We start from the raw sequence: 22,682 nt of genomic DNA, 5'->3' as shown, positions 1-22,682 counted from the left end.
TACAGTCCCTCCAGGAGGTTGCACAGGAAGCCAGCTGCACGTTGTACAACTTCTCAAGGCCCTGGGATGATAACTGGGGAGGCAGAATTGAGGAAACCACCCTCTAGACCCGCAATCTGGGCCCAGGCCCATCCCAGTATAAGTCGCAGAGAAATTCCCTTTGCTTTACTCTATTAATGGACTAAACTCCTTTAAAAAGTTGAGAGTCACACTTCACTTCTTTTGTTGTTTTCAGCTTACTGGCTTAGTTGCTGCACAACACGTGGAATCTTAACGGACCGGGGTTGAACCTCTGTCTCCTGATCGGCAGGCGGATTCTTTACCACTGAGCCACCTGGGAGGTCCACCTTTCACCTTGTGAAAAGAGTTCCTTAAATATGAGGTAATTTCCATTTTCCATTGCTTGCTGTATTACCTTCCTTGGATTTTCCTCCCCCCAAACTTTAAACTTTTTATTTTGTATGGGGTATAGCTAATTAACAATGTTACGCTATTTTCAGCTGAACAGCAAAAGGACTCAGCCATACATATACGTGTATCCGTTCTCCCCCAAACTCCCCTCCCACCCAGGCTGCCGCATGACACTGAGCAGAGTTCCCTGTGCTAACAGTGGGTCTTCTTGGTCATTCATTTTGAATACAGCAGTGTGCACGTGCCCCTCCCCCACCCAGCAGCCATAAGTCCGTTCTCTAAGTCTGTGAGTCAGTTTTGTAAGCAAGCCCATTGGTATCATCTCTTTCCGTTCCACACACAAGGGATGCCACACGATATTTCTCCTTCTCCCCCTGACTTACTTCACTCTAGTAGGACGCATGCTTTCGAAGCAAGATGTCTTCCTTTAACAGTTAACTTGCAAGTCTATTTATAAATGAACACTCGAAACGTTTTCTAATTGCATTCATGCACAATTTTAATTCAGTTCTTGCAACACCCCAGTAGGTGAGTCAGCGACAATGTTAACAGGACATATTCAAAGCCATCCAGAAGCCAGGAGTAGACGTGAGCTGGAACGCTCCTTCCCGTGGTGACCCCAATTCCATGACTAATCTCTGTTGGACACACACTGTTCAGTATCTCCCAGGGGGCTGTTTGCAGGTCATGCTCCACAGAATCTCCTGGAACTTACTGCGCCATCCCAGACTCAGAATGGCCCACAGACAAGGCAACCGATTCCCAATTTTCATCAGGAAAAAAACCACAACTATATCCAGGGCAGGGGGTGGGGTGGGGTGGGGTCACGAGATCAAACCGTCCCTGCGGCCTGATCACAGAGCTCATCCTTCCAGTCCTGAACCACCTGCAGGACATCCATGTTCACCACCGGGCCCTCCAGTCTCCTCATCATGTCCACACCACGGCTTTGTCTCTTCTTGCTGTGAAAAGTAAGAATCAGTGTATGTTTTTTTTTTTTTTTTTGCAGTCCTGGAAAAATACAGAAACCCTCTAGAACAGAACTTTACCACCCAGGAGACAGATAAACGGAACACTGCCTGTCAGATCAGTAAACAAAGGATGTCCCAGTCATCAGTGGTTGCAGGCACAGCCAAAGGTGAGCTGGTGAGCCCTGAGGAAACTCAGGAAGGAACAGCTGCCGTCCAGCAGCCGTCAGACTGCACCCACTCCCCACGGTGAGCCCTGAGGAAACTCGGGACGGGAAAACAGGATCCTGGCCCCAGAGAGCTGAGGTGCACATCAACGGAATGACTGCAGTGAGCCCAGAGTCTTCCAGCTTCCCATACACATGCTAAGTCACGTCTGACTCCTTCTGAACCCGTGGACTGTAGCCCATCAGGCTCCTCCGTCCATGAGATTCTCCAGGCAAGAACACTGGAGTGGGTTGCCATTCCCTTCTCCAGGGGATTTTCTCTACCCAGGGATCAAACCCGGGTCTCCCGCATTGCAGGCAGATTCTTTACCACTGAGCCACCAGGGTGGACGAGGACATGCACACACTGCTATATTTAAAACAGACAGCTGGACCTCCCTGGAGGTGTCTAGCAGCTAGGACTCTACGATCCCAGTGCAGGGGAACCAGGTTCAGTTCCTGGTCAGGGAACTATATCCCACATGCCACAGCTAAGACCCTGAGTAGCCAAATAAATAAATATTTTTAAAAATAAAATAGATAACCAACAGGACCTATTGTAAAAAAAAATTAAATAAAATTTTTAAATGTGAAAAAAAAAAAAAGCAGACGGGAGTATCCGGGTCCACTTTCTCATCACAGACAAGCAAGAGTTGGGGCGTGGCAGCCCCATGAGGGAACTGTAGACCCCCAGGAAAGGGGTGCAGGATGTGGCCGCCTCCACCAGCAGCATCTTGGGCCCAGGGTCGCCCTCCCGACGAGGCGCCTTCCCTCCCAGGGCTGTGGCTGCCGCACTGGAAGCGGCGGGGACGTACAGGACGACCTCCGGGCGGAGCACCCTCTTCAGGGCGGCGTCCTGCAGGAGCTTGGCGCCCCGGAGCCCGACGCCGTTTCCGCTGAGGTCCAGGTGCCGCAGGGTCCGGTTGTGGAGGAGCACGGAGGTCAGGGCCGGGCAGCAGACGGAGGTGAACTGGCACTCCTCCAGCCTGCGGGAGGGAAAGAGGCCGGGGCTGAGCGCCGGGCAGCCGAGCTGTTCACAGCCCGAAAGGCACCCTGCGGCCGGAATACCTCGTTTCCTTCTGAATAGTCTGATGCTTTCGAACTGTGGTGTTGGAGAAGACTCTTGAGAGTCCCTTGGGCAGAAAGGAGATCCAGCCAGTCCATCCTAAAGGAGATCAGTCCTGAATACTCATTGGAAGGACTGATGCTGAATTTCCAGTGCTTTGGCCACCTGATGAGGAGAGCCAACTCATTGGAAAAGACCCTGATGCTGGGAAAGATCGAAGGCGGGAGAAGAAGGGTGCGACAGAGGGTGAGATGGTTGGATGGCGTCACCGACTCAATGGGCATGAGTTTGAGCCAGCTCCGGGAGTTGCTGGTGGACAGGGAAGCCTGGCATGTTGCAGTCCATGGGGCTGCATGGAGTTGGAGACAACTTAGTGACTCAACAACAACAGAAGTTTTATTTTCCCTTTTAAAAATTTTATTTTGGAGCATAGTTGGTTGACAGCGTTGGGTTAGCTGTAGGTGTTCAGCAAAGAGACTCCCTTGTACATATATATGTATCTTTGCTTTGAATAATTTTTTCCCATTTAGGTTATTATAGAGTATTGAGCAGAGTTCTTCTGTGCTACCCAGTAGGTCCTTGCTGGTTATCTGTTTTATATATAGTAGCAGTTTTAAAACATTAAACTACTGTATAGCACAGGGGACTCTGCTCCATGCTATGTGTTAGCCTGGTTAGGAGGGGAATTTGGGAGAGAATAGATACATGTATTGGAGAAGGCAATGGCACCCCACCCCAGTGCTCTTGCCTGGATGATCCCGTGGGCGGAGGAGCCTGGTGGGCTGCAGTCCACGGTGTCGCTAAGAGTCGGACATGACTGAGCGACTTCACTTTCACTTTTCACTTTCATGCATTGGAGAAGGCAATGGCAACCCACTCCAGTGTTCTTGCCTGGAGAATCCCAGGGACGGGGGAGCCTGGTGGGCTGCTGTCTATAGGGTCGCACAGAGTCGGACACGACTGAAGTGACTTAGCAGCAGCAGTAGCAGATACATGTATATGTATGTTATGGCCGAGTCCCTTCACTGTTCACCTGAAACTATTACAACATCGTTAATCAGCTATGCTGCTGCTGCGTCGCTTCAGTCGTGTCCGACTCTGTGACCCCATGGACTGTAGCCCACCAGGCTCCTCCATCCATGGGATTTTCCAGGCAAGAGTACTGGAGTGGGGTGCCATTGCCTTCTCCAGTTCATCAGGTATACCTTAATACAAAATAAAAAAGTTAAAAATAGATTACTTATTAAAAATATAGTTGATTTACAATGTTGTATTAATTTCTGTTATACTGCAAAATGATTCAAATATACATATGTATATATTTTTTTCCACTTATGGTCACCTGGAAATGTATTCCATAGTTGCAAATACGCTTCACTCAACCTAGGAGATTAATCAGTATTTAAATTTCTGGAGTAAAAGTATTGTGACCTCCAGTGAATTCCCTTCGAGTAGTTCATTATCAACAGAAATGAAATCCATCATCAGGATTAATCCTAGGAATTAACGATGTAACATAAAGTGACTTAAATGATCCAGACTTAAGTGATGTCACTTATATGTGGAATATAAGAAATCACACAAGTGAGTAAACACGCAAAACAGACAAAATCTCACAGATATAGAAACAAACCAGTGTTAACAAGGGGGAGATGGAAAAAAGGGCAAATTAATTGAATTAAGAGAAACAAACTGTTAAGTATAAAATAAGTAACAAGGATGTATTGTACAACATAGGGAATCGTAACCATTATTTTATAATAGTGTTTAATGGGGTGGACTCTGTAAAAATACTGAATCCCGATGCTGTATGCCTGAAACTAGTGTAATACGGCAAGCAACTGGACTTCAATAAAAAAACAAAAGCTCACATATCTGAGTGAAAAAAAGACCTAGACCTAGAACCCAGATCATACCAATAGTGAACCGAAAATGCAGGTAGGAAAGAGGCAAAAAAAAAGTGCATACGCATAGCTGAATCACTTTGCTGTTTACCTGAAACTAACACAACATTGTTGATCAATCCCAATACACAATTTTAAAAAAATAAAAAGCAACTCTAAAAACCTTTCAACCTTTGTTACTGGAGAAGAGATGTTTCTAAATCTTTTCTAAATATCTGGAGTAGCCACTATAACAAATAAAAATAGGACAGATCCTTTTAAGTCACTGACTAGTATGATGTTGGCATAGAGACGTTATGAGAAGAAAAAATTATATACAGAGAAAAGAGCCCCTAAGCACAAACATTGATTTCGCAAGACTCCACCTAAGGCTAAGGTACTAGTCTAAAAGTAACACGTTTTCTGTACGTTTCACTGAATAGAAGAATTTTTCCCGGAATGATAGTCCTTAAACCCTAGCGTTCCTGGGACGCATGGGAGGGGTCTGTGAGATACAGACTGTGCAGGGCCCACGTGATCCAGCGACCTGACGTCTGGGTATGCACCCAGGAGCTCGGAACAAGAATACCAGGCAGAGTTCTCTGCACCTCATGTTCACAGCGGCGCTGTTCACAACAGCCACGATACGGAGCGCCCTGGATGCCCACCGCCAGATGAATGGGTAAAGGAGGTGTGGTATGCACACAGTGGAACGCTACGCAGCCACGAAGCAGCAGCTGTGGCGCATACTCACAACAGAACACCTCGCAGCCACGAGGGAGAAGGAAGCCCTGCCGATTGGGATAACTCGGGTGGACCTTGAGGGCGTAACGCTCAACGAGATAACCCAGACACACACAGGCAAATGGTGCAAGAACCTGCCTTTCTAACAACTTCCCAGACAAAAACACTCACGGTCTGAGCCACTTCCCACGTGGCTCAGGGGTAAAAAATCCACCTGCCAGTGCAGGAGATGTAGGTTTGATCCCTGGGTCAGGAAGATCCCTGGGAAGAGGAAATTGCAACCCACTTCAGTATTCTTGCTGGAAAATCCCATGGACACAGGAACCTGGCAGGCTGCAGTCCATGGGGTCGCAAAGTTGGACACTATTGAGTGACCACACACATACACACACACACACATACACAGCCCACAGCGTCACAGAGACACGACCGAGCAACTGAGCAATATTTGAGGACTGCACTCTGAGAACCACTGCTCTGAAGCTTCTAAGTCCTCTACCCGAATGGATGGCAAATCCCAGCAATGCAAAACACGTCCCCACATCCCACCCCGAGAATTTTACAGACCCCGGGTCCCAAAGGAAGCAATGGGGACAGCTTACTCGAGAACCTGGAGGCCAGAGTCAGGGTTCAACAGGGGCTGACACAGCAGGGCCACGCCGTTGTCCCTCAGGCTGTTACAGCCAAGGTCCAGACTTCTCAGGTTTTTATTTTTACCAAGAGCAGATGCTATATCTTGACAGCACTCGGAGGTCAGGCCGCAATTCCTCAGCCTGCAAAGAAACACCAACCAAAACACTTTTAAGCTCCTTTTCTGCCTTTTGTATTTTTTTTTTGTAAAACAGCTTTACTTAAATATAATAACTGATGCTTTCGAACTGTGGTGCTGGAGAAGACTCTTGAGGGTCCCTTGGACGGCAAGATCAAGCCGGTCAATCCTAAATGAAGCCACCCTGAATATTCATTGGTGATGCTGAAGCTGAAGCTCCAATACTTCGACCACCTGATGTGAAGAGAAGACTCATTGTAAAAGACCCTGATGTTGGGAAAGACTGAGGGCGGGAGAAGGGGGCGACAGAGGATGAGGTGGTTGGATGGCATCATTGACTCAATGGACATGAGTTTGAGCAAGCTCCTGGAGATGGTGAAGGACAGGGAAGCCTGGCGTGCTGCAGTCGATGGGGTTGCAAAGAGTCAGACACGACTGAAGTGACTTAGCACACTTGCGCAGCATCACTGGAAGGAATTTAGCACCATCTGCTGTTGGAACTGCCTCAAGCTAATAGCTCCGGCAGCGATGAAAAGGTGTCCGCATCTCTGACATCTCACAAAGCCGTGCCTCTGTGATTCCCCACTGGGTCGCGCGGCACATAGTCTGAGAACTCTGCCCCTAGCTAGTTTGCCCCTGAAACTGAAACCACTGCCATCCTCCTCTCTGATACGCTTTCCTCCAGTATCCGCACGATGCCCCGCGTGCGGTAGGCTCTTGATCATCCGTGGCGTGAAGGAACATACGACATACACAGGGCAGTCTCTCTCTCCCCACCGCCCTATCCTTCCCCAGGGAGCTCCAGACAGCGGTGTCTAGGACTTACACCAGCCTCTGCAGAGGAGACGGAAAGTGTCTTAAGACGTTCCAGAGCTGCTTCACCCCGTCATCCTGCAAGGCATTTTCTGCTAGGCTCAGGTGGGTCAGACTCTGGTTACTCACGAGAGAAAAGGCAAGACTTCCGCAGGAAAGCAGCGTGAGGTCACAGCTCTCCAGCCTGTGGGTGAGACACTCACGGTCGGGATGCAATCTAATTTGTTCCCTCGACTGGGTTTTTCCTGGTCTCCTGCTGAAACTCAACGGTTTCCATCTGGGCTTCTGATCTAAAGGCAGACGTCTCCTCCCACTTCTGTGACCACCTCTTAGGGCTTCCCGGGTTTAAAGGAGAGGACTGGGGGTTGTGATGTGAGAAGGAATTGTGGATTAGGAAAACAGTTACAGAGAGGGATGAAGAGGGTGAGAAAGTGGCCAGCAGGAACTCTAAGAGTGAAGACATTTATGGAGGTGACGTGGGAAGAGACAACATCTCTGAAAGTTACAGGAAGATGGAAAGGTGCCCTGAAGACGTACAGCAGGCCTTTGTGTTAGAGAAGCTAAGATGCAGCGGGTTCCTTGGAGGTTTGGTGGTTATGGCCCTGTACCTCCACTGCAGGGGCACAGGTTTGATCCCCGGTTAGAGAACTAACCTCCCACATGCTGTGTAGCCAAAAAGTAGCCAAAAAAAACCAAACAGCTAAGTGGAGAGGATGGTGCTGAAAGCATTTTCATCCACAGCAAGGGAGGGCAGATGTAAATAAGAAAGTGTCTCTGGTGGTCCAGTGGCTAAGCCTGCACATCCCCAGGGCAGGGGCTCAGGTTCGATTCCCAGTCAGGGAAGTCGATCCCACGTGGTACAACTAAGACCGGCTCAGCCAAATAAATAAAATAAAGATTAAAAAGTTAAACGTTACAAAAATAAAATGGAGACAAGTATCTAATGTTGTCATTACTCGGCATGGTGACAGCTGATCACTGGACTTACCGTGGTGATCGTTCTGTGAGTTAGAAAGTACCAGGTCACCGGAAACTCACGTAAGGTTGTGAGTCAGTTATACTTCAGTTAAAAAATAATCTAGTGCTTGAGTTACACATAAACAGCAGCATGTCATTTTCTCAACAGATGGGCCAAAGCTGTAACAGTAACAAGAGTCTGATGAGAATTTAGGGGATTTTCACATGCACCACAGGTGGGACTGCAAAGTGGTACGTGTGGTCTGGAAACGAGCCTGGTAATCTGAAGATGAGTGCCTCCGTGACACGGCAGTTCTACGTGTGTGTGTGTGTGTGTGTGTGTGTGTGTGTACAGCTCAGGCCTCAGCGGCAGATAGGACAGACACTTAAACTGTTGTGCGTTCATCCACACGTTACTGCTCAGCACCAAAGAGGAACAGCCTGCAGAAACGAGGAAACACAGGAGCCGGCTGCGACGTCGGTTGGCTGGGGAAAGCACACGCGGCCGATGAGGCCGCTCGGGAGCCCGAGGGCCTGCAGACCCGGCTCCGTGTCGGGTCTGTGTGCGGCCGGGTCGTGACAAACAGGTGGGGAGCCAGAGCCCACCTCCAGATGGGGCGGGGGTCCCAGGGCCGGGGCCACCCGTGAGGAGGGAAGATGGTGCCGGCGAGGTTCCCGTGTGAAGAGGGGCTGACGATGCGCCAGGATTCCTGTGCTCCTACCTCTCGGGACAGCAGGTGCGGACACGTGCTGGGCTAGAGCCCTGTCTGTCTCTCTGGGTCTCTCTCTGTGTGTCTTTCCCTGTCTCTGTCTGTCTCTGTCTCTCTGTGTCTCTGTCTGTCTGTCTCTCTGTGTCTGTCTGTCTGTCTGTCTCTGTGTCTCTGTGTGTCTCTGTGTGTCTCTGTGTGTCTCTGTCTATCTGTCTGTCTGTCTCTCTCTCTGTGTCTCTGTCTCTCTGTGTCTCTGTCTCTCTGTGTCTGTCTGTCTCTGTCTCTGTCTGTCTCTGTGTCTCTGTCTGTCCGTCTGTCTCTGTGTCTCGGTCTGTCTGTCTCTCTGTGTCTGTCTGTCTGTCTCTGTGTCTCTGTCTCTCTGTGTGTCTCTGTCTCTCTGTGTCTCTGTCTCTCTGTGTCTCTGTCTCTCTGTGTCTCTGTCTCTCTGTGTCTCTGTCTGTCTGTCTGTCTCTCTGTGTCTGTCTGTCTGTCTGTCTCTGTCTCTCTATCTGTCTCTCTGTGTCTCGGTCTGTCTGTCTGTGTCTGTCTGTCTCTCTCTCTGTGTCTCTGTCTGTCTGTCTCTCTGTCTCTGTCTGTCTCTCTGTGTCTCTGTCTCTCTGTGTGTCTCTGTCTGTCTGTCTCTCTCTCTGTCTCTGTCTGTCTCTGTGTCTCTGTCTCTCTCTGTGTCTGTCTGTCTCTGTCTCTGTGTCTCTCTGTCTCTGTGTCTCTGTCTCTCTGTGTCTCGGTCTGTCTGTCTCTCTGTGTCTGTCTGTCTGTCTCTGTGTCTCTGTCTGAACCCTCCACCGTCCCTCCCACCATTAACAGTCACAAGACTTCGCTTTGTTCCGTGACGCACTCTCCCCCTTTCCTGTTTTTCTCCGTCTACCGACCATCTGAGCCGCAGCACGGCACCCGGGAAGACTCACGACAGCCTCTCCAGCTGGGGCGCCAGCACGGGGGGACACTGCTCGCCCCTCTCCAGGGAGCCACGTCTCAGCATCAGGGTCTTCAGATGGATGTTCCTCTTGAGACTCCTGGTGAGGTCAGCCCTGTTGGTGGGGTTGAACGGGCAACCTTCCAGCCTGCGGGAGTCACAGCAACAGCAGCCCTGAGCTCCCGGGGGGGGCGTGGTGCCCCCAGCCACCCAACCTCGCGTCCTCCTCGGCCCTCATCCCTCCCCGAGAGCTGCGGGAGGGGGCTTCCACCCTCCCCGGATGAACCCGCATCCGTTCAGCATCTGAACTGCACGTCACCAACAGAAAACAGGCTTCCCTGCTGGCTCAGCTGGTAAAGAATCCACCGCAGTGCGGGAGACTCCGGCTCAATTCCTGGGTTGGGAAGATCCACTGGAGAAGGGAAAGGCTACCCACTCCAGGATTCTGGCCTGGAGAATCCCATGGACTGCGTAGTCCACGGGGTCACAGAGGATCAGACACGACCGAGCGACTTTCACTCGCACAGTAGAAAGCAACACACACGGGGGGCCGTGACGAACTGGCGTGGGTAACCGTGGGGCTCTAATCCCGAGACAGGGACTCCAGCCGCCCTGGAGCACACCTTCTTTCCACGCTTATCCGCCACACCACCTTCAGGATGAAGACCCATCGGACAGAGTGGGGGCTGCGGGCGGGGGGCGGGGTGGAGGAAATAACAGTTAAAGCGCAACCCCCCAGTTATAAGGTGAGTGAACTCGGGAGACCTCTGGTCCAGGGTGCTGACGGTGCTTAACTCGACGGCCGTGTGCACGGGCGTGGCTGACAGAGCTGGTCTCAGGTGTTCAAACGGCGGCTTGGGAGCCGGCCAAGGGGTGAATCAGCCTGACAGTGGCGAGCGGGTCACAGTGTGTGCAGCTATGAGGCCATCATCTTAAAAATGAAGCTGAGTGAACGGTCACAGACAGGAACGAAATGCCATTTACAGAGATGGACCCAGAGATGGTCATACTGTGCGAAGTGAGTCAGACACAGACATTCTGGTATCACTTATATGTGGACTCTGAAGCATAACATGAAGGAATTTACTTATAGAAGAGAAAAGACTCAAACAGAGGCGACAAACTCCCAGTTACCAAAGCGGAAAGCGGTGGGGAGAGGCAGAGACCACGAGCCCGGGATGAGCAGGCGTGTGTTCAGGAGAGAGGATGTCCAGAATAGATCGCGTTGCTGTACAGCGGAAGCAAAGACAACGTTGTCAAGCAACTGTAGCCCAATTGAACAGCAGAGGAGATGAAGCAATAAGGGTTTCCTCTAAAGCACAGGGGACTGTAGGGCTTCCCAGGCTAAAGACCCGCCTGCCAACGCAGGAGACGCCAGTTCCATCCCTGGGTCGGGAAGATCCCCTGGAGGAGGGCCCGGCAACCCGCTCCAGTGTTCTTGCCTGGAGAATCCCCCAGACAGAGGAGCCTGGTGGGCTACGGTCCAGGGGGTCGCACAGAGGGGAACAGGACTGAAGTGACTTGGCACAGCAGAGCATAGCCCAGGGAGCTATCTTCAATATCTCACAATAACCTATAATGGAAAAGAATCTGAAAAAAAAAAAAACCTATCTGCAGGACGGAATCACTTTGCTGTACACCTGAAGCTAACACGATCCTATAAATCGACGACACTTTGGTAAAAGAAGAAGCCGGAACGAGGAGCAGCTGCACCGCAGTGAGACGTCAGCCAGGCTGAGCCTGTGGCCCGCGCCCTGGGTGCCGGCGTGCTCTCCCCGCCGCGCCTCCGGCCTCACCTGAGACACTGCAGGAAGCACCGCGGGTGTCTCAGGGTGTTGCAGAGAGCATCCATCACTCGGGGGCCCATTTCCGTGTCTCGGATTTCCAGGTGCCTCAGGTACTGGTTCTCCACCAAAACTCTGATGATGCCTTCACTCACCACGAGGGGGCCCACACGCTTAAAGCTGAAGAAGTAAGCGGTGTCAGTTACCACAGCACCCTTACTAGCCCGTCAACCCTGAACACTCTCTGGAAGGACGGATGCTGAAGCTGAAGCTCCAGTGCTTTGGCCCCCTGAGGTGAAGAGCTGACTCACTGGGAAAGACCCTGACGCTGGGAAAGAGAGAAGGCGGGAGGAGAAGGCGATGACAGAGGATGAGACGGTCGGATGGCATCACTGACTCGATGGACATGGGTTTGGGTGAACTCCGGGAGTTGGTGATGGACAGGGAGGCCTGGCGTGCTGCGGTCCATGGGGTTGCTAAGAGTCGGACGTGACTGGGGCTGACACTGAGGTCAGGATGACTGGCACTCACATGAGTTTTCGGAGGTTGCAGTGTGGATGCCTCAGGGCTGCGGCAAGAATCTGCACGGCCTCCATGTCCATCGCGCTGTCTTTCACAGTCAGAACTTCCAAACTCTCGTGTGTCTTAAACACAGAGCAGAAGTCTTGCCACCAGAGAGAACTCCTGTCACTGCCTTCTGGTCTGTGTGGGAGTAAAGAAAAAAAACAAACAAACAGAAAAAAAGGCTCATCATTAGCAATTAAGCTCGAGAAAACCTACCAGCAAACCCAGGACTTGCTTATGACTGTGGATCCCTTTGGGGCTTTGCTGAGATGCCCTCACTTAGAAAGTGGCCCGGGGGACTTGCCTGGTGGCCCAGTGATTAAGAATCTGCCTCGCAATGCAGGGGGTGTGGGTTCGATCCCTGGTGGGAACTAAGCTCCCACGTGCCTGCAGAGCAGCAAACCCCCGCGCTACAGCTCCTGAGCCCAGGAAGCACAGCTGGAGAGTCTGCGCTGCGAGGGGAGATCCCACCCGATGCAAGGAGGGAGCCGCCGCCGCCACCCAGACCCCACGCAGCCAAATGCGTAACACATACTTAACCAGTAAGTACAAAGTCGCCCAGCAGAACTGCACTGAGGCTCCTCACTCTATTCCAGAAGATTCGTGGCCCCACTTACAGTTTAACGTGACTGAGGGAGGGAGCGAGCTGCGCTGTGATCAGTCAGGATTCATGTGCGGGCAGGAATTAGGTCGCAAGATAGAAACCATACTCTTACTGCGTGCCTATGAAACTGTCACTAAGGAGAAACGCCTTGAAGCAAGGCAGAGAAGGGGAAGTGTCACGTGACGCCCCTCGTACGTGGGATCTGGAGAGAATTGATGCAGATGAACTTACGGAACAGAAAGACTCACACGGAGAGAAGGAACTTTCGGTTCAGTTCAGTCGCTCAGTCGTGTCTGGCTCTTTGGGAACTTCTGGTTAGCAGGGGGGAAGGGTTGGGGGGAGCGATGGTCAGGGATTTGGGATGGACATGCTCACGCTGCTATTAAAATGGAGAACCACCAGGGACCTTCTGTAGACACAGGGAACTCTGCTCAGGGCTATGTGGGGGCCTGGATGGGAGGGGGGTTTGCGAGAGAATGGACACACGTGTATGTAGGGCCGAGGCCCTTCACTGTTCACCCGAAACGATCACAGCACCATTAATCGGCTCTACCAAAACATAAAGTAAAAACTTTTAAAAAGGAAGAGTAAAAACTCTATAAAGGAACAGAATAAGGGGGAAAGTTTATTACTACTAGTAGGGCACGGTGAGCACAGAATCTAAACCCTCTCCCAACAGCAGCGGGTTCAGTGGTTCGGCTCTGGTTTTCGCCTTCACTCTTCCCGTCACAGACGCCCCACTGGACAGCTCGTGCCTGGAGACTTAAACATCACAGCGTGCGCGGGATGAGGGGGACAGAAGGGGGGCTCCACAGAATGAGGGGGACAGACGGGGGCCCCACAGAATGAGGGGGACAGAAGGGGGCCCCACAGAATGAGGGGGACACACTGGGGCCCCACAGAATGAGGGGGACACACTGGGGCCCCACAGAATGAGGGGACAGGGGGAGCCCCACAGAATAACGGGGTGACAGACAGGGAGCCCCACGTGCGTGGGGGCAGGGCCCTCGGCACAGCAGGAAGGAAGGTGAACTGTGCACTCCTGCCGGTGCAGGAGATGTAACAGACGTAGGTTCGATCCCCGGGTCAGAAAGGCCCCCTGGAGAAGGACGTGGCAACCCACTCCAGTGCTCTGGCCTGGAGAATCCCACAGACAGAGGAGCCTGGCGGGCTGCAGTCCGCGGGGTTGCAAAGAATCAGACACGACTTGGCAATTAAACAACGGGAAGTTTAGAGTGTCACACACTCTTAGACACGTTGGTCAGTGAAACTGTACCAAACATTCACGACAACCCTCAGCTGAGACATAAACACTTGCTTCCGGCTCGTGTTTTCAACGAAGCCATATTGTTTCAAGCAGAATTGGAATATGACTAAACACATGCCCTGCAGAACATTTAACCCAGCACTTCCTTCAGTTGCACGAAAGAGAAAAAATATATACGAAGTTTCTCTCGTTCACTGATGGTCTCTGGGGTTCAGATAATGAAGTCACCATTGAGCCGACCACTACCAATTCTCTTTTTTTTTGTTAAACCGGAACGGCCTGTTTATAAGACAAACTCCCATGCGCAAGGGATCTACTCATGACAGGCGGTCACCCTTGACGCCCAGGAGACGCTAGACAAGGTTCCCCAGCAGGACGTTGAATCCCACCGAAGAGGAGGTTCAAGCACTTACCGGGGGGAAGGAAGCCGGCCTGGCGAGAGGCTGGTCGCTTTGGCGACGGCCCAGGCGACGGCCAGTTCTAGCTCCTGCAGCCGTGGGCAGAACTTGAGGCAGAAGGCAGAGACCTGCAGGTCTCTGACCTTGCTGATGGCCAGCCGCGCCTTCCGGTGGTCGTGGAGGATCTGACCCACGAAGGCCTCCTCCCGGATCTCGTGCAGACAGTAGAGAAGCTGGGGGAGCCCGTGCTGCGGGGTCGGGAGGTCCCCGTCGGGCGGCAGGGTGGCGACCTTCAGCAGCTTCCTCTTGTTCCCCAGGGACACCTTGCACCCAAACAGCTGCTCCACGGCCAGGGCGCACGTGTCATTCAGCAGGCCAAACAGGAAGAGCGCCATCCCGGCCAGGTGGTTTCTCCTTCTCTCGGGATGAGCAAGCAGCTGTAAGATGCGGAAGCGGTCCAACGCCTGGAAATTCCTGAGCCTCTGCGGGAAGCAGAGGACGAAGAGCAGGGCGGCAAAGAACTCCTGGAAGCTCGGGTGGGTGAAGGCAACGAGGTCTCCGCCGGCCACCGCCCTGCGGAGGACCCTCACCCCGAGAAACGCCTCGACGTCCCTTTCGTCCAGTCTGGCCAGGCTGAGGTCCGTCTCACCGAACACCCACTGGTTCTTCCACATGCCTTCTGCAGCCAAGGAGCACAGATGTTTCAGCTGCTCCTGGTGGGTCTCGCCGCCGACGTGCCTCACCCTGGTTGGCAACAGGCCGGAGAGGTAGTGGACGAACACGGCGGTGGCGTTGGGGAACGCCCGCGGCAGGCCGCTTCCTCTCTCCATCTGCCGCTTCAGACAAGAGCACACCAGCCAGCAGGTGACGGGGACTCGGCACATGGAGAAGAGGACCGCGTTGCCCGTGGCGAAACGCAAGGCTGCGTCGGCATCGTGCCTGTTTTTGAAGTACGACCTGAAATACATGGATCTCTCAGGTGCGCTGAAGCCCGTCAGGGGGATCAGAAAGGGGCCTTTCAGAAAGGGGCTCACGGTCTTCCACAAGCTGGACCTCAGGAAGACGATGAGCGTGGCATCAGGGAGCATCCTTTTGCTCAACAGACTGGTCAGGAGGACGGAGCCTGGCATTTTCTGGCCCCAGTCTTCACTCAGGTCCTCCGGTCTGTCTATGAGGGTCAAGGTTAGCTCCTCGAAGCCGTCCAGCAGGAGGAGGAGGTGCTCTGGGTGGGAGAGGATCCTAGACGTGAGAGCCGGAGACCCAGACAACTTGTGGGCAATCAGCTCGGAGAAGCTCTGCTCCTCCGGCCGGTCCAGCTCCTGGCAGTGGAGGTAGAAAGCGAGCCAGCCCTTGTGGGCGTAGAACGTGTCCTGCGCCCACTGCAGCATCAGTTTTTTGGCCACGGTGGTTTTCCCGACACCGGCGTCTCCCTGCAGGACCACAGTCCTGGGCTGTCTTCCTTGGGGCTTTCTGGGGAGAAGAAGGCACTGCAGGAGAGTGTCTTCTCTGCAGGGCTCTTGGTAAAAGAAGTCCACGTTGTTCCCAGGCCAAGATGTCCTGTCGCACAGGGTTGATTGCTCACTCATCACACGTGCCTTGTACTCCCGAATTTTATCTGCAGGAACGAGACGGCGGAGACACGGGGTCCAGCATCAGCTGTTGCTCAGAACTAAGCGACCAACCAGAGAACGAGCCTGCGTGTCTACCGCCGGCTGCAGCACGCAGGTGCACTGATCAGGCGCTTGTGCCGCAAGCGCTGGCGGTCCGGGGGCGAAGGCTCCACGCTCCCAATGCAGGGGGCGCGGGCTCTGTCCCTGGCCAGGGAACTAGACCCCACATGCCGCAACTAAGACCTGGCACAGCCAAAAGTAAATTAAAAATATATTATGAAAAAGACTGAATCCAACCAAGTGAGAGAGAGAAGGATGGTGGCTGGACGTCCTCCTGAGATGAGTCCTTTATCTGAAGTTCTGGTTCGCGGAAGGGACACTGGCACACCCGTTTGCAGCCCCCGCGCCTCAGGAAGCCAGCATCTCATCCCAACCCACTGCCTCTCGTCCGCCAGGGTCTATGCAGGGCCAGCACGCACCAGACTCATCTTCCTCCAAAGTCAGCACCCTCCTTCTCAGGCTCGAGGCCTCCGGTTCCAAGTTAGGTAACATTTCTGGAACAGACCGAAAAAACAAAAAAGGAGGCTGTCTCACAGGCATGACAAGACGGACAGAAAGACAGAGGTGCCCAGAGGCAACAGGGCCTTTAAGGAGAGCGGTGGCCAGGCCATCCGTCCTCTCCCCTTCTTGGTGCAGGGAGAGGGAAACTCCCGGCTTCCATCGCCATGGTGCGAGGTGAGAATGGTGGGAGGTGAGAACGGTGCGGAGGCGGCGGCACCGGGCAGGGTGTCTGTGTGTGTGTATTCAGTCGCTTAGTCGTCAGGTAAAGCCAATGTCAGAAAGGTGGGGAGAGGAGGGAAGTTCTAGAATAAAAGTGTTTTAAAAGCTGTGATGCGTGCGTGCTGAGTCACTTCAGTCGTGTCTGACTCTTTGCGACCCCGTGGACTGTAGCCCACCAGGCTCCTCTGTCCATGGGATTCTCCAGGCAGGAATGCTGGAGCAGGTCGCCATTTCCTTCTCCAGGGGATCTTCCTGACCCAGGGATGGAACTTGTGTCTCCTACATTGCAGGCGACCTCTCTACCACCAAGCCGCCAGGGAAGCCCATAGGTGTGTGTGTGTCACACACACACACTCACACACAGACAGAGACACACACACACACTCACACACAGACAGAGACACACACACACACACACACAGAGACACACACACTCACACACACACACAGAGACACACACACACACAGAGACACACACACTCACACTGACAGAGACACACACACACACAGAGACACACACACACAGAGAGACACACATACTCACACTGACAGAGACACACACACACACACACACACAGACAGAGACACACACACACTCACACACACACACACACACACACTCCACCACTTGCCCTTGTTCAGCTGGCCCACAGGAGCGGCTGAGAAAGCGCCGAGTTCTCCAGCCCCCAAGCCCGCCCTGTTCTAGATCCCCTCTCACCGTTCAGCTCCCTCTGCGTCTGAAGACACAGCTCTGTCTGGTTCATCTTGGCGAAGATGTCACGAGCCACCTCCCAGGCGCGCCGTCCCGGGAAGTACTCGGTCAGCAGATGGACCACCTCCCCGCAGCGGGCTGACTTCAGCTGGCCCCAGGCGAGCGGGGTGCAGCCGGGGCTGGGGTCCTCCTCCACCAGAAGCTCCTTGAACCTCTGCAGCTGCTCCGCGCTCACAGACAGCATGAAGAGCATGACTCCGTTTCTGAAGGGGAGGGTGGAGGAGGAGGAGGGCTCCAGCGAGGGAGGGGAGACACCAGAGCGGGACAGAGGGGAGGACGGGCAGGAGCAGGGGTCAGAGTTCAAGTCCACGTCGCCCATGGTCACTCAGGGTCGGGAACCGCAGCGCCGGCGGGCAGAGGGGACCAGCTGGCAGGGAAGACAGAGGCAGCCTGCGGAGACATGAGGTTACAGAGCGTGAGAGCACCACCTGGGGAGGGGGTTTACGTCGTCTAGACGGGGCCTGGCGGCTTCCCTGGTGGTCCAGACCTAAAGAACCCGCCTGCAGCGCAGGAGACCCGGGTTCCATCCCTGGGCGGGGAAGAGCCCCTGGAGGAGGAAATAGCAACCCGCTCCAGTACCCTTGCCTGGAGAATCCCATGGACGGAGGAGCTTGGGGGGCTGCAGTCCTCGGGGTCACGAAAGGGTGTGATATGACTGAGTGGCGAACACTGTAAGCGGTGGAGCCGGTCACACGCTGGACTTTCTCTTTCGCTCCCTTCCTGGGAAATTCTGTCCTGTGGGAAGACGTGGGGCCCGTCCAGTGCTGGGGCTCAGCATTTAGACTCAGATCCGCTCCAGTGTTCATTCTCTTCTCACCTTTGATGGCAGGAATCTTATCACAGGTGCTGGGCACGGCTCTCAGAGACACACGCAGAGGTGCGTTTAAGACAGTGCCTGGTACAACAAAGCGAGTAGTGACTCAGGGCTTCCTTCTACGCCATGGTCATTTTAAAGACCCAATGAGCGTTTATAAAAAGCACCTGAAACCAACATCTCCGTTTAGGAAGGTGAAACACTCAGGAGAGGGCCGATGGTTAGATTTGCCTGACAATGGGAATTTCTTAGGGCTGGTGAACTGTACAGTTAAATGCAGTTAATATAGTAGGTTTTATATTGTGTCACAGTTACCACAATAAAAAAAAAAAGCCAATGTCAAAAGGGCGGGGAGGGGAGGGAAGTTCTAAAATAAAAGTGTTTTACAAGCCGTAATGCGTGCTTGCTAAGTCATTTCAGTCCTGTCTGACTCTTTGCAACCCCCATGGACTGTACCCCGCCAAGCTCCTCTGTCCATGGGATTCTCCAGGCAAGAATACTGGACTGGGTTGCCATTTCCTTCTCCAGGACATCTTCCCAACCCAGGGATCGAGCCTGCGTCTCTTGCGTCTCCTGCGTCTCCTGAATTGGCAGGCAGGTTCTTTACTCCAGTGCCACCTGGGAAGCCCAGAGGCTGTAATAAAAGCGGATGCAACTTGTGCTCCTAGTTTAAATAAGACAGCTGTTGGAGACATTCGTAGGACAGCTGCGGAAATTTGAATATGGATTTGATAACATATGGTATTAAAGAATTGATGAAAAGATTTTTTTTTAAGGTATATACGTTATTGCCTTCTACCGATCTTCTCCACGTCACATCCTTCTTGCGCCGGCTGGCACCGGATTTACTGTGTGTAAAGAGCGGAATGGGGAGGAAGAGAGAAGGACGTCTTTATCAGGAGGGGCTTGTGTCTCGGTCTCCTTATGCTCACATCCTATTGCTTCTCTGAGGTTTTGTCTTTTTTTTAAGATTTTGGGATGTGGACATTTTCAAAGTCTTTATTGCATTTGTTACCATAATGCTTCTGTTCCCTGTTTTCGATTTTTGGCCACAAGGCACGTGGGATCTTAGCCCCCTGACCAGGATGGAACCCGCCCCCACACCGGAAGGTGGGGTCTCAACCGCTGGACCACCAGGGGAGCCCCTCTCTGAGTCATCTTTCCTATCTTTCCGCGCTCATCCCCGCTTCCGGGAACTTCCCGGTTGCTTCAGTCATCCGGTGTTGGGCGCTGACTCCAAGTTTTCTCTCTTTCCCTTCCAGCAGTGGTTTTGGACAATTGCAAGCTCCCTATGGGTAAGAACCACCTCCACTCTTGATTCCGTTATTCCGCTATTTGAGCAAAAAGCAGCAGCCTAGGTTAAGAAAAAGGAAAGATCTTCAATATAACAACCTCACTTCACACCTCGAGGCACTAGAAAGAAGCGCAAACTAAGCCTCGTTGGCCTGGCGAATGCACGGGTCTGACCCAGTAACGGTGAGGAAGCGCTGCGGAAGACTAGGACGTACAAAGGAAAACAACCCACTCACCCCGAAGAGGGCTAGGCTTCCTGGCTCCTTCCTGTCACAGACATCTCCCAAAGCAGAAAGGGAAAGCGCCGGGCCGGCCCGCCTTCCACCTTTATAAGCTCCGGGCTCCACTCAGCTTCCCATTGGCTGCGGCTGGCGTGTTGCCGCCTCCTCACCGCACAAGCTGGAAAGCATTTAGCATTCTGAGTGCGAGGCCCTGGGCTGCAAGGCTTGTCCTCACGGGTGCTCCCATTTGGGAAGGACCTGCGCCCCTGCCTCTATTCAGAAGAACAGGCAACTTTAGAAAATTACAGATTTGGGGCGTTCCCCGGACTCGTAGAGGGCAAAACGCCTGTCCTCAGCCCAGAGATGCTGCGTCCAGCGGTAAACCTCTAGAGCCATTAACCGGATGATCTTGTTCCCATGACCGTCACCCCTATTTGGAATGTAATTTCACTGAGCCAAAGGAAGGTTTTGGTATCAGCAGGACCTAATGTGGGTCTCCCCAAAACAGACCCTCTCAGAGGGAGACCCAGAGACAGAGCGTGTCAGAAAATCACACACACACATCTTGGTCTTAGCTTTTCCACAAAATCTTTTGGGTTTTCCAATATGTAATCAAGAATCTGCATATACACCATTACCTGTTCTTTTCCAGGCCTTACGCCTTGCTCTAATTGCTTCCTCATTGCTAAATTTAAAACTAATTACGATTGCTCATTGCCTGGATCCTCAGCCTATTAAAGGTGGAAGGCAGGGCACATGTGGGTTATTCTCAAATATCCTTTGGTATTGATTTCTAACATAATTCCACAGTGACAAGGGCACAGACTTTGTATGCTTTCAAAACCTTTAGACCGTGACATTTTTTCACCTGGATATGTTCAGTCCTAAAGGAAATCAACCCTGAATATTCCTTGGAAGGACTAAAGCTGAAACTCCAATCCTTTGCCCACCTGATGCGAAGAGCTGACTCGTCGAAAAAGACCCTGACGTTGGGAAAGACTGAAGGCGGGAGGAGAAGGGGACGACAGAGGATGAGATGGCTGGATGCCATCACGGACTCGATGGATATGAGTCTGAGTGAACTCCGGGAGATGGTGACGGACAGGGAGGCCGAGTGTGCTGTGGTTCAGAGGGTCGCAAAGAGTCAGACACGACTGAGCGACCGAACATGTTCCAGTGTCTCCTAGTACACACCCCATGGGAACGTGAATAGAGTTTATTCCCTGCTGTCGTGTGAAAGCTGTGTAAATCTTAGTTGCTGAACTGGTTCACAGTGCTTTTAGGTCTGCAAATCCTTCTCTGGGCTTCCCCGTGGCTCAGTGGGAAGGAGTCTGCAAAGCAGGAGCTGCAGGAGGTGCAGCTTTGATCCCTGGGTCAGGAGGATCCCTCGAGTAGGAAACGGCAGCCCACTGCAGTACTCTTGCCTGGAGAATCCCATAGACAGAGGAGCCTTGCGGGCTACAGTCCATAGGGTTGCAGAGTCAGACACGACTGAAGCAACTTAACATTACACACACATATCCTTCTACTTTCTGTCTATTCATAATAGTGATTTCTAAGAGTTTCATATTGAAACTCCAACTAGAAATCTTAATTTATCTACTTAAAAAATAATTACGATAGTGGAATTTTATGTAACTTTGTTCTGAGTTTTTCAAGCCTACTGTAAATGTGCTACCCTACTTTCAGACTTTAAAAAATTTAAAAGAAAGGGCGGCGGGGGCGGGGGGGGGAAGGTGGATGGTGGGGCGGACCAAGTGCATTTTCCTTCTGCTTTGGGAGATGTTTATGACAGGAAGGAGTCGAGAAGCCTACTTCCCTCCAGGGGAGAGTTAAATGAGTTTAAATTGTTAGTTAAAAATCACTAATTTAATTGTTAACACAATAGTAAGTAGTGGTGGTATAAAGACTAAGGTGCCTCGATCCTGCCTTCAGTGGAAAAGCCTCCATGTTTCTGGTTCATGGCGTTGGGAGAAGAAATGGTTCCAGATGTGGTTGTGATTTTCAGACCTCACAGATGCTTATTTTTATTTTTGTTTTATTGAAGTCTAGTCGATATACAATGCTGTGTTCCTTTCTCCTGTACAGCAAAGTGGTTCAGTTACACGCAGACACGTACACCCTTTTAAATAGTCTTTTCCATGATGGGTTATCCTGGAAGTTGGATACAGTGCCCTGAGCTCTGCGGTAGGACCTTATCCCCCCTCTATAATCGTTCACATCCGATACTCCAGAGCCCCAGCCCTCCCCAGCCTCTCCCTTGGCGACCAGCAGTCTGCTTCCTTTGTCGGAGCTTCACAGACTTTATTGGTCTCCTCTCTCATCATCCTATTAAGACCTCTGGACACACCCCTGCCCTGAAGACGGCTGTTGTTTTTCAGCTGCAAAGTTGTGTCCGACTTTGCGACCCCATGGACTGCAGCACACCAGGCCTCCCGGTCCATCACCAACTCCGGGAGTTTACTCAAACTCATGTCCATCCAGTCAGTGATGCCATCCAACCATCTCATCCTCTGTCGTCCCCTTCTCCTCCTGCCTTCAGTCTTTCCCAGCATCAGGCTCTTTTCCAATGAGTGCGTTCTTCTCATCAGGTGGCCAAAGGATTGGAGCTTCAGCTTCATCAGTCCTTCCAATGAATATTCAGGACTGATCTCCTTTAGGATGGACTGGTTGGATCTCCTTGCAGTCCAAGGGACTCTCAAGAGTCTTCTCCAACAGCACAGTTCAAAAGCATCAATTCTTCAACGCTCAGCCTTCTTCATGGCCCCACTCTAGGACAGGTATTCACACCAGTGGCCTCCAGCTGATGTGGGAGATTTCATTTACATCAGCTGGGTTTTAATTAGAACCCCATCTCTGCATCCCTCTCCTAGCCAGGGCGACTTACACCTGGAAGAGAAGGACTCCAGGATCACCTGTGGCACGTGGCTTCTCCACCTCTCGGGAGACGCGGCTGCGGCGGAGGGGGCGGGACAGCCGCGGACAGACCTGATAGGAGCTGGAGGGCCCCGGGGCTAATCGCGGGCTGGGGAGGGGTGGGGCGTCTGCGTTCCAGAAACTTGCAAGAGCTGAGAAGACAGCTTGGTGAGTGAGGTCTCCTTACACTGGCTTTTT

At 52.4% G+C, this 22,682-nt stretch overlaps 1 protein-coding gene across 1 annotated transcript; it reads right to left on the bottom strand.

Moving 5' to 3' along the window:
* Positions 1 to 1,243: 1,243 nt before the first annotated feature.
* NLRP8 (NLR family pyrin domain containing 8) lies at positions 1,244 to 17,559 on the bottom strand. The gene is made up of 10 exons (XM_052656709.1): positions 17,187 to 17,559; positions 16,168 to 16,242; positions 14,094 to 15,693; positions 11,777 to 11,947; positions 11,258 to 11,425; positions 9,454 to 9,609; positions 6,874 to 7,044; positions 5,881 to 6,051; positions 2,401 to 2,571; positions 1,244 to 1,373 (listed from the first exon to the last, which is right to left on the bottom strand). Exons 1-10 carry the CDS (start codon positions 17,557 to 17,559, stop codon positions 1,244 to 1,246), a joined length of 3,186 nt encoding a protein of 1,061 aa, XP_052512669.1.
* Between the last annotated feature and the right edge of the window lie 5,123 nt (positions 17,560 to 22,682).

This window comes from Budorcas taxicolor, chromosome 18, assembly GCF_023091745.1.
Source record: "Budorcas taxicolor isolate Tak-1 chromosome 18, Takin1.1, whole genome shotgun sequence".
NCBI classification, from domain to species: domain Eukaryota; kingdom Metazoa; phylum Chordata; class Mammalia; order Artiodactyla; family Bovidae; genus Budorcas; species Budorcas taxicolor.
The sequence above is the reverse complement of the archived record's forward strand: the minus strand, read 5'-3'. Positions and strand labels throughout refer to the sequence as shown.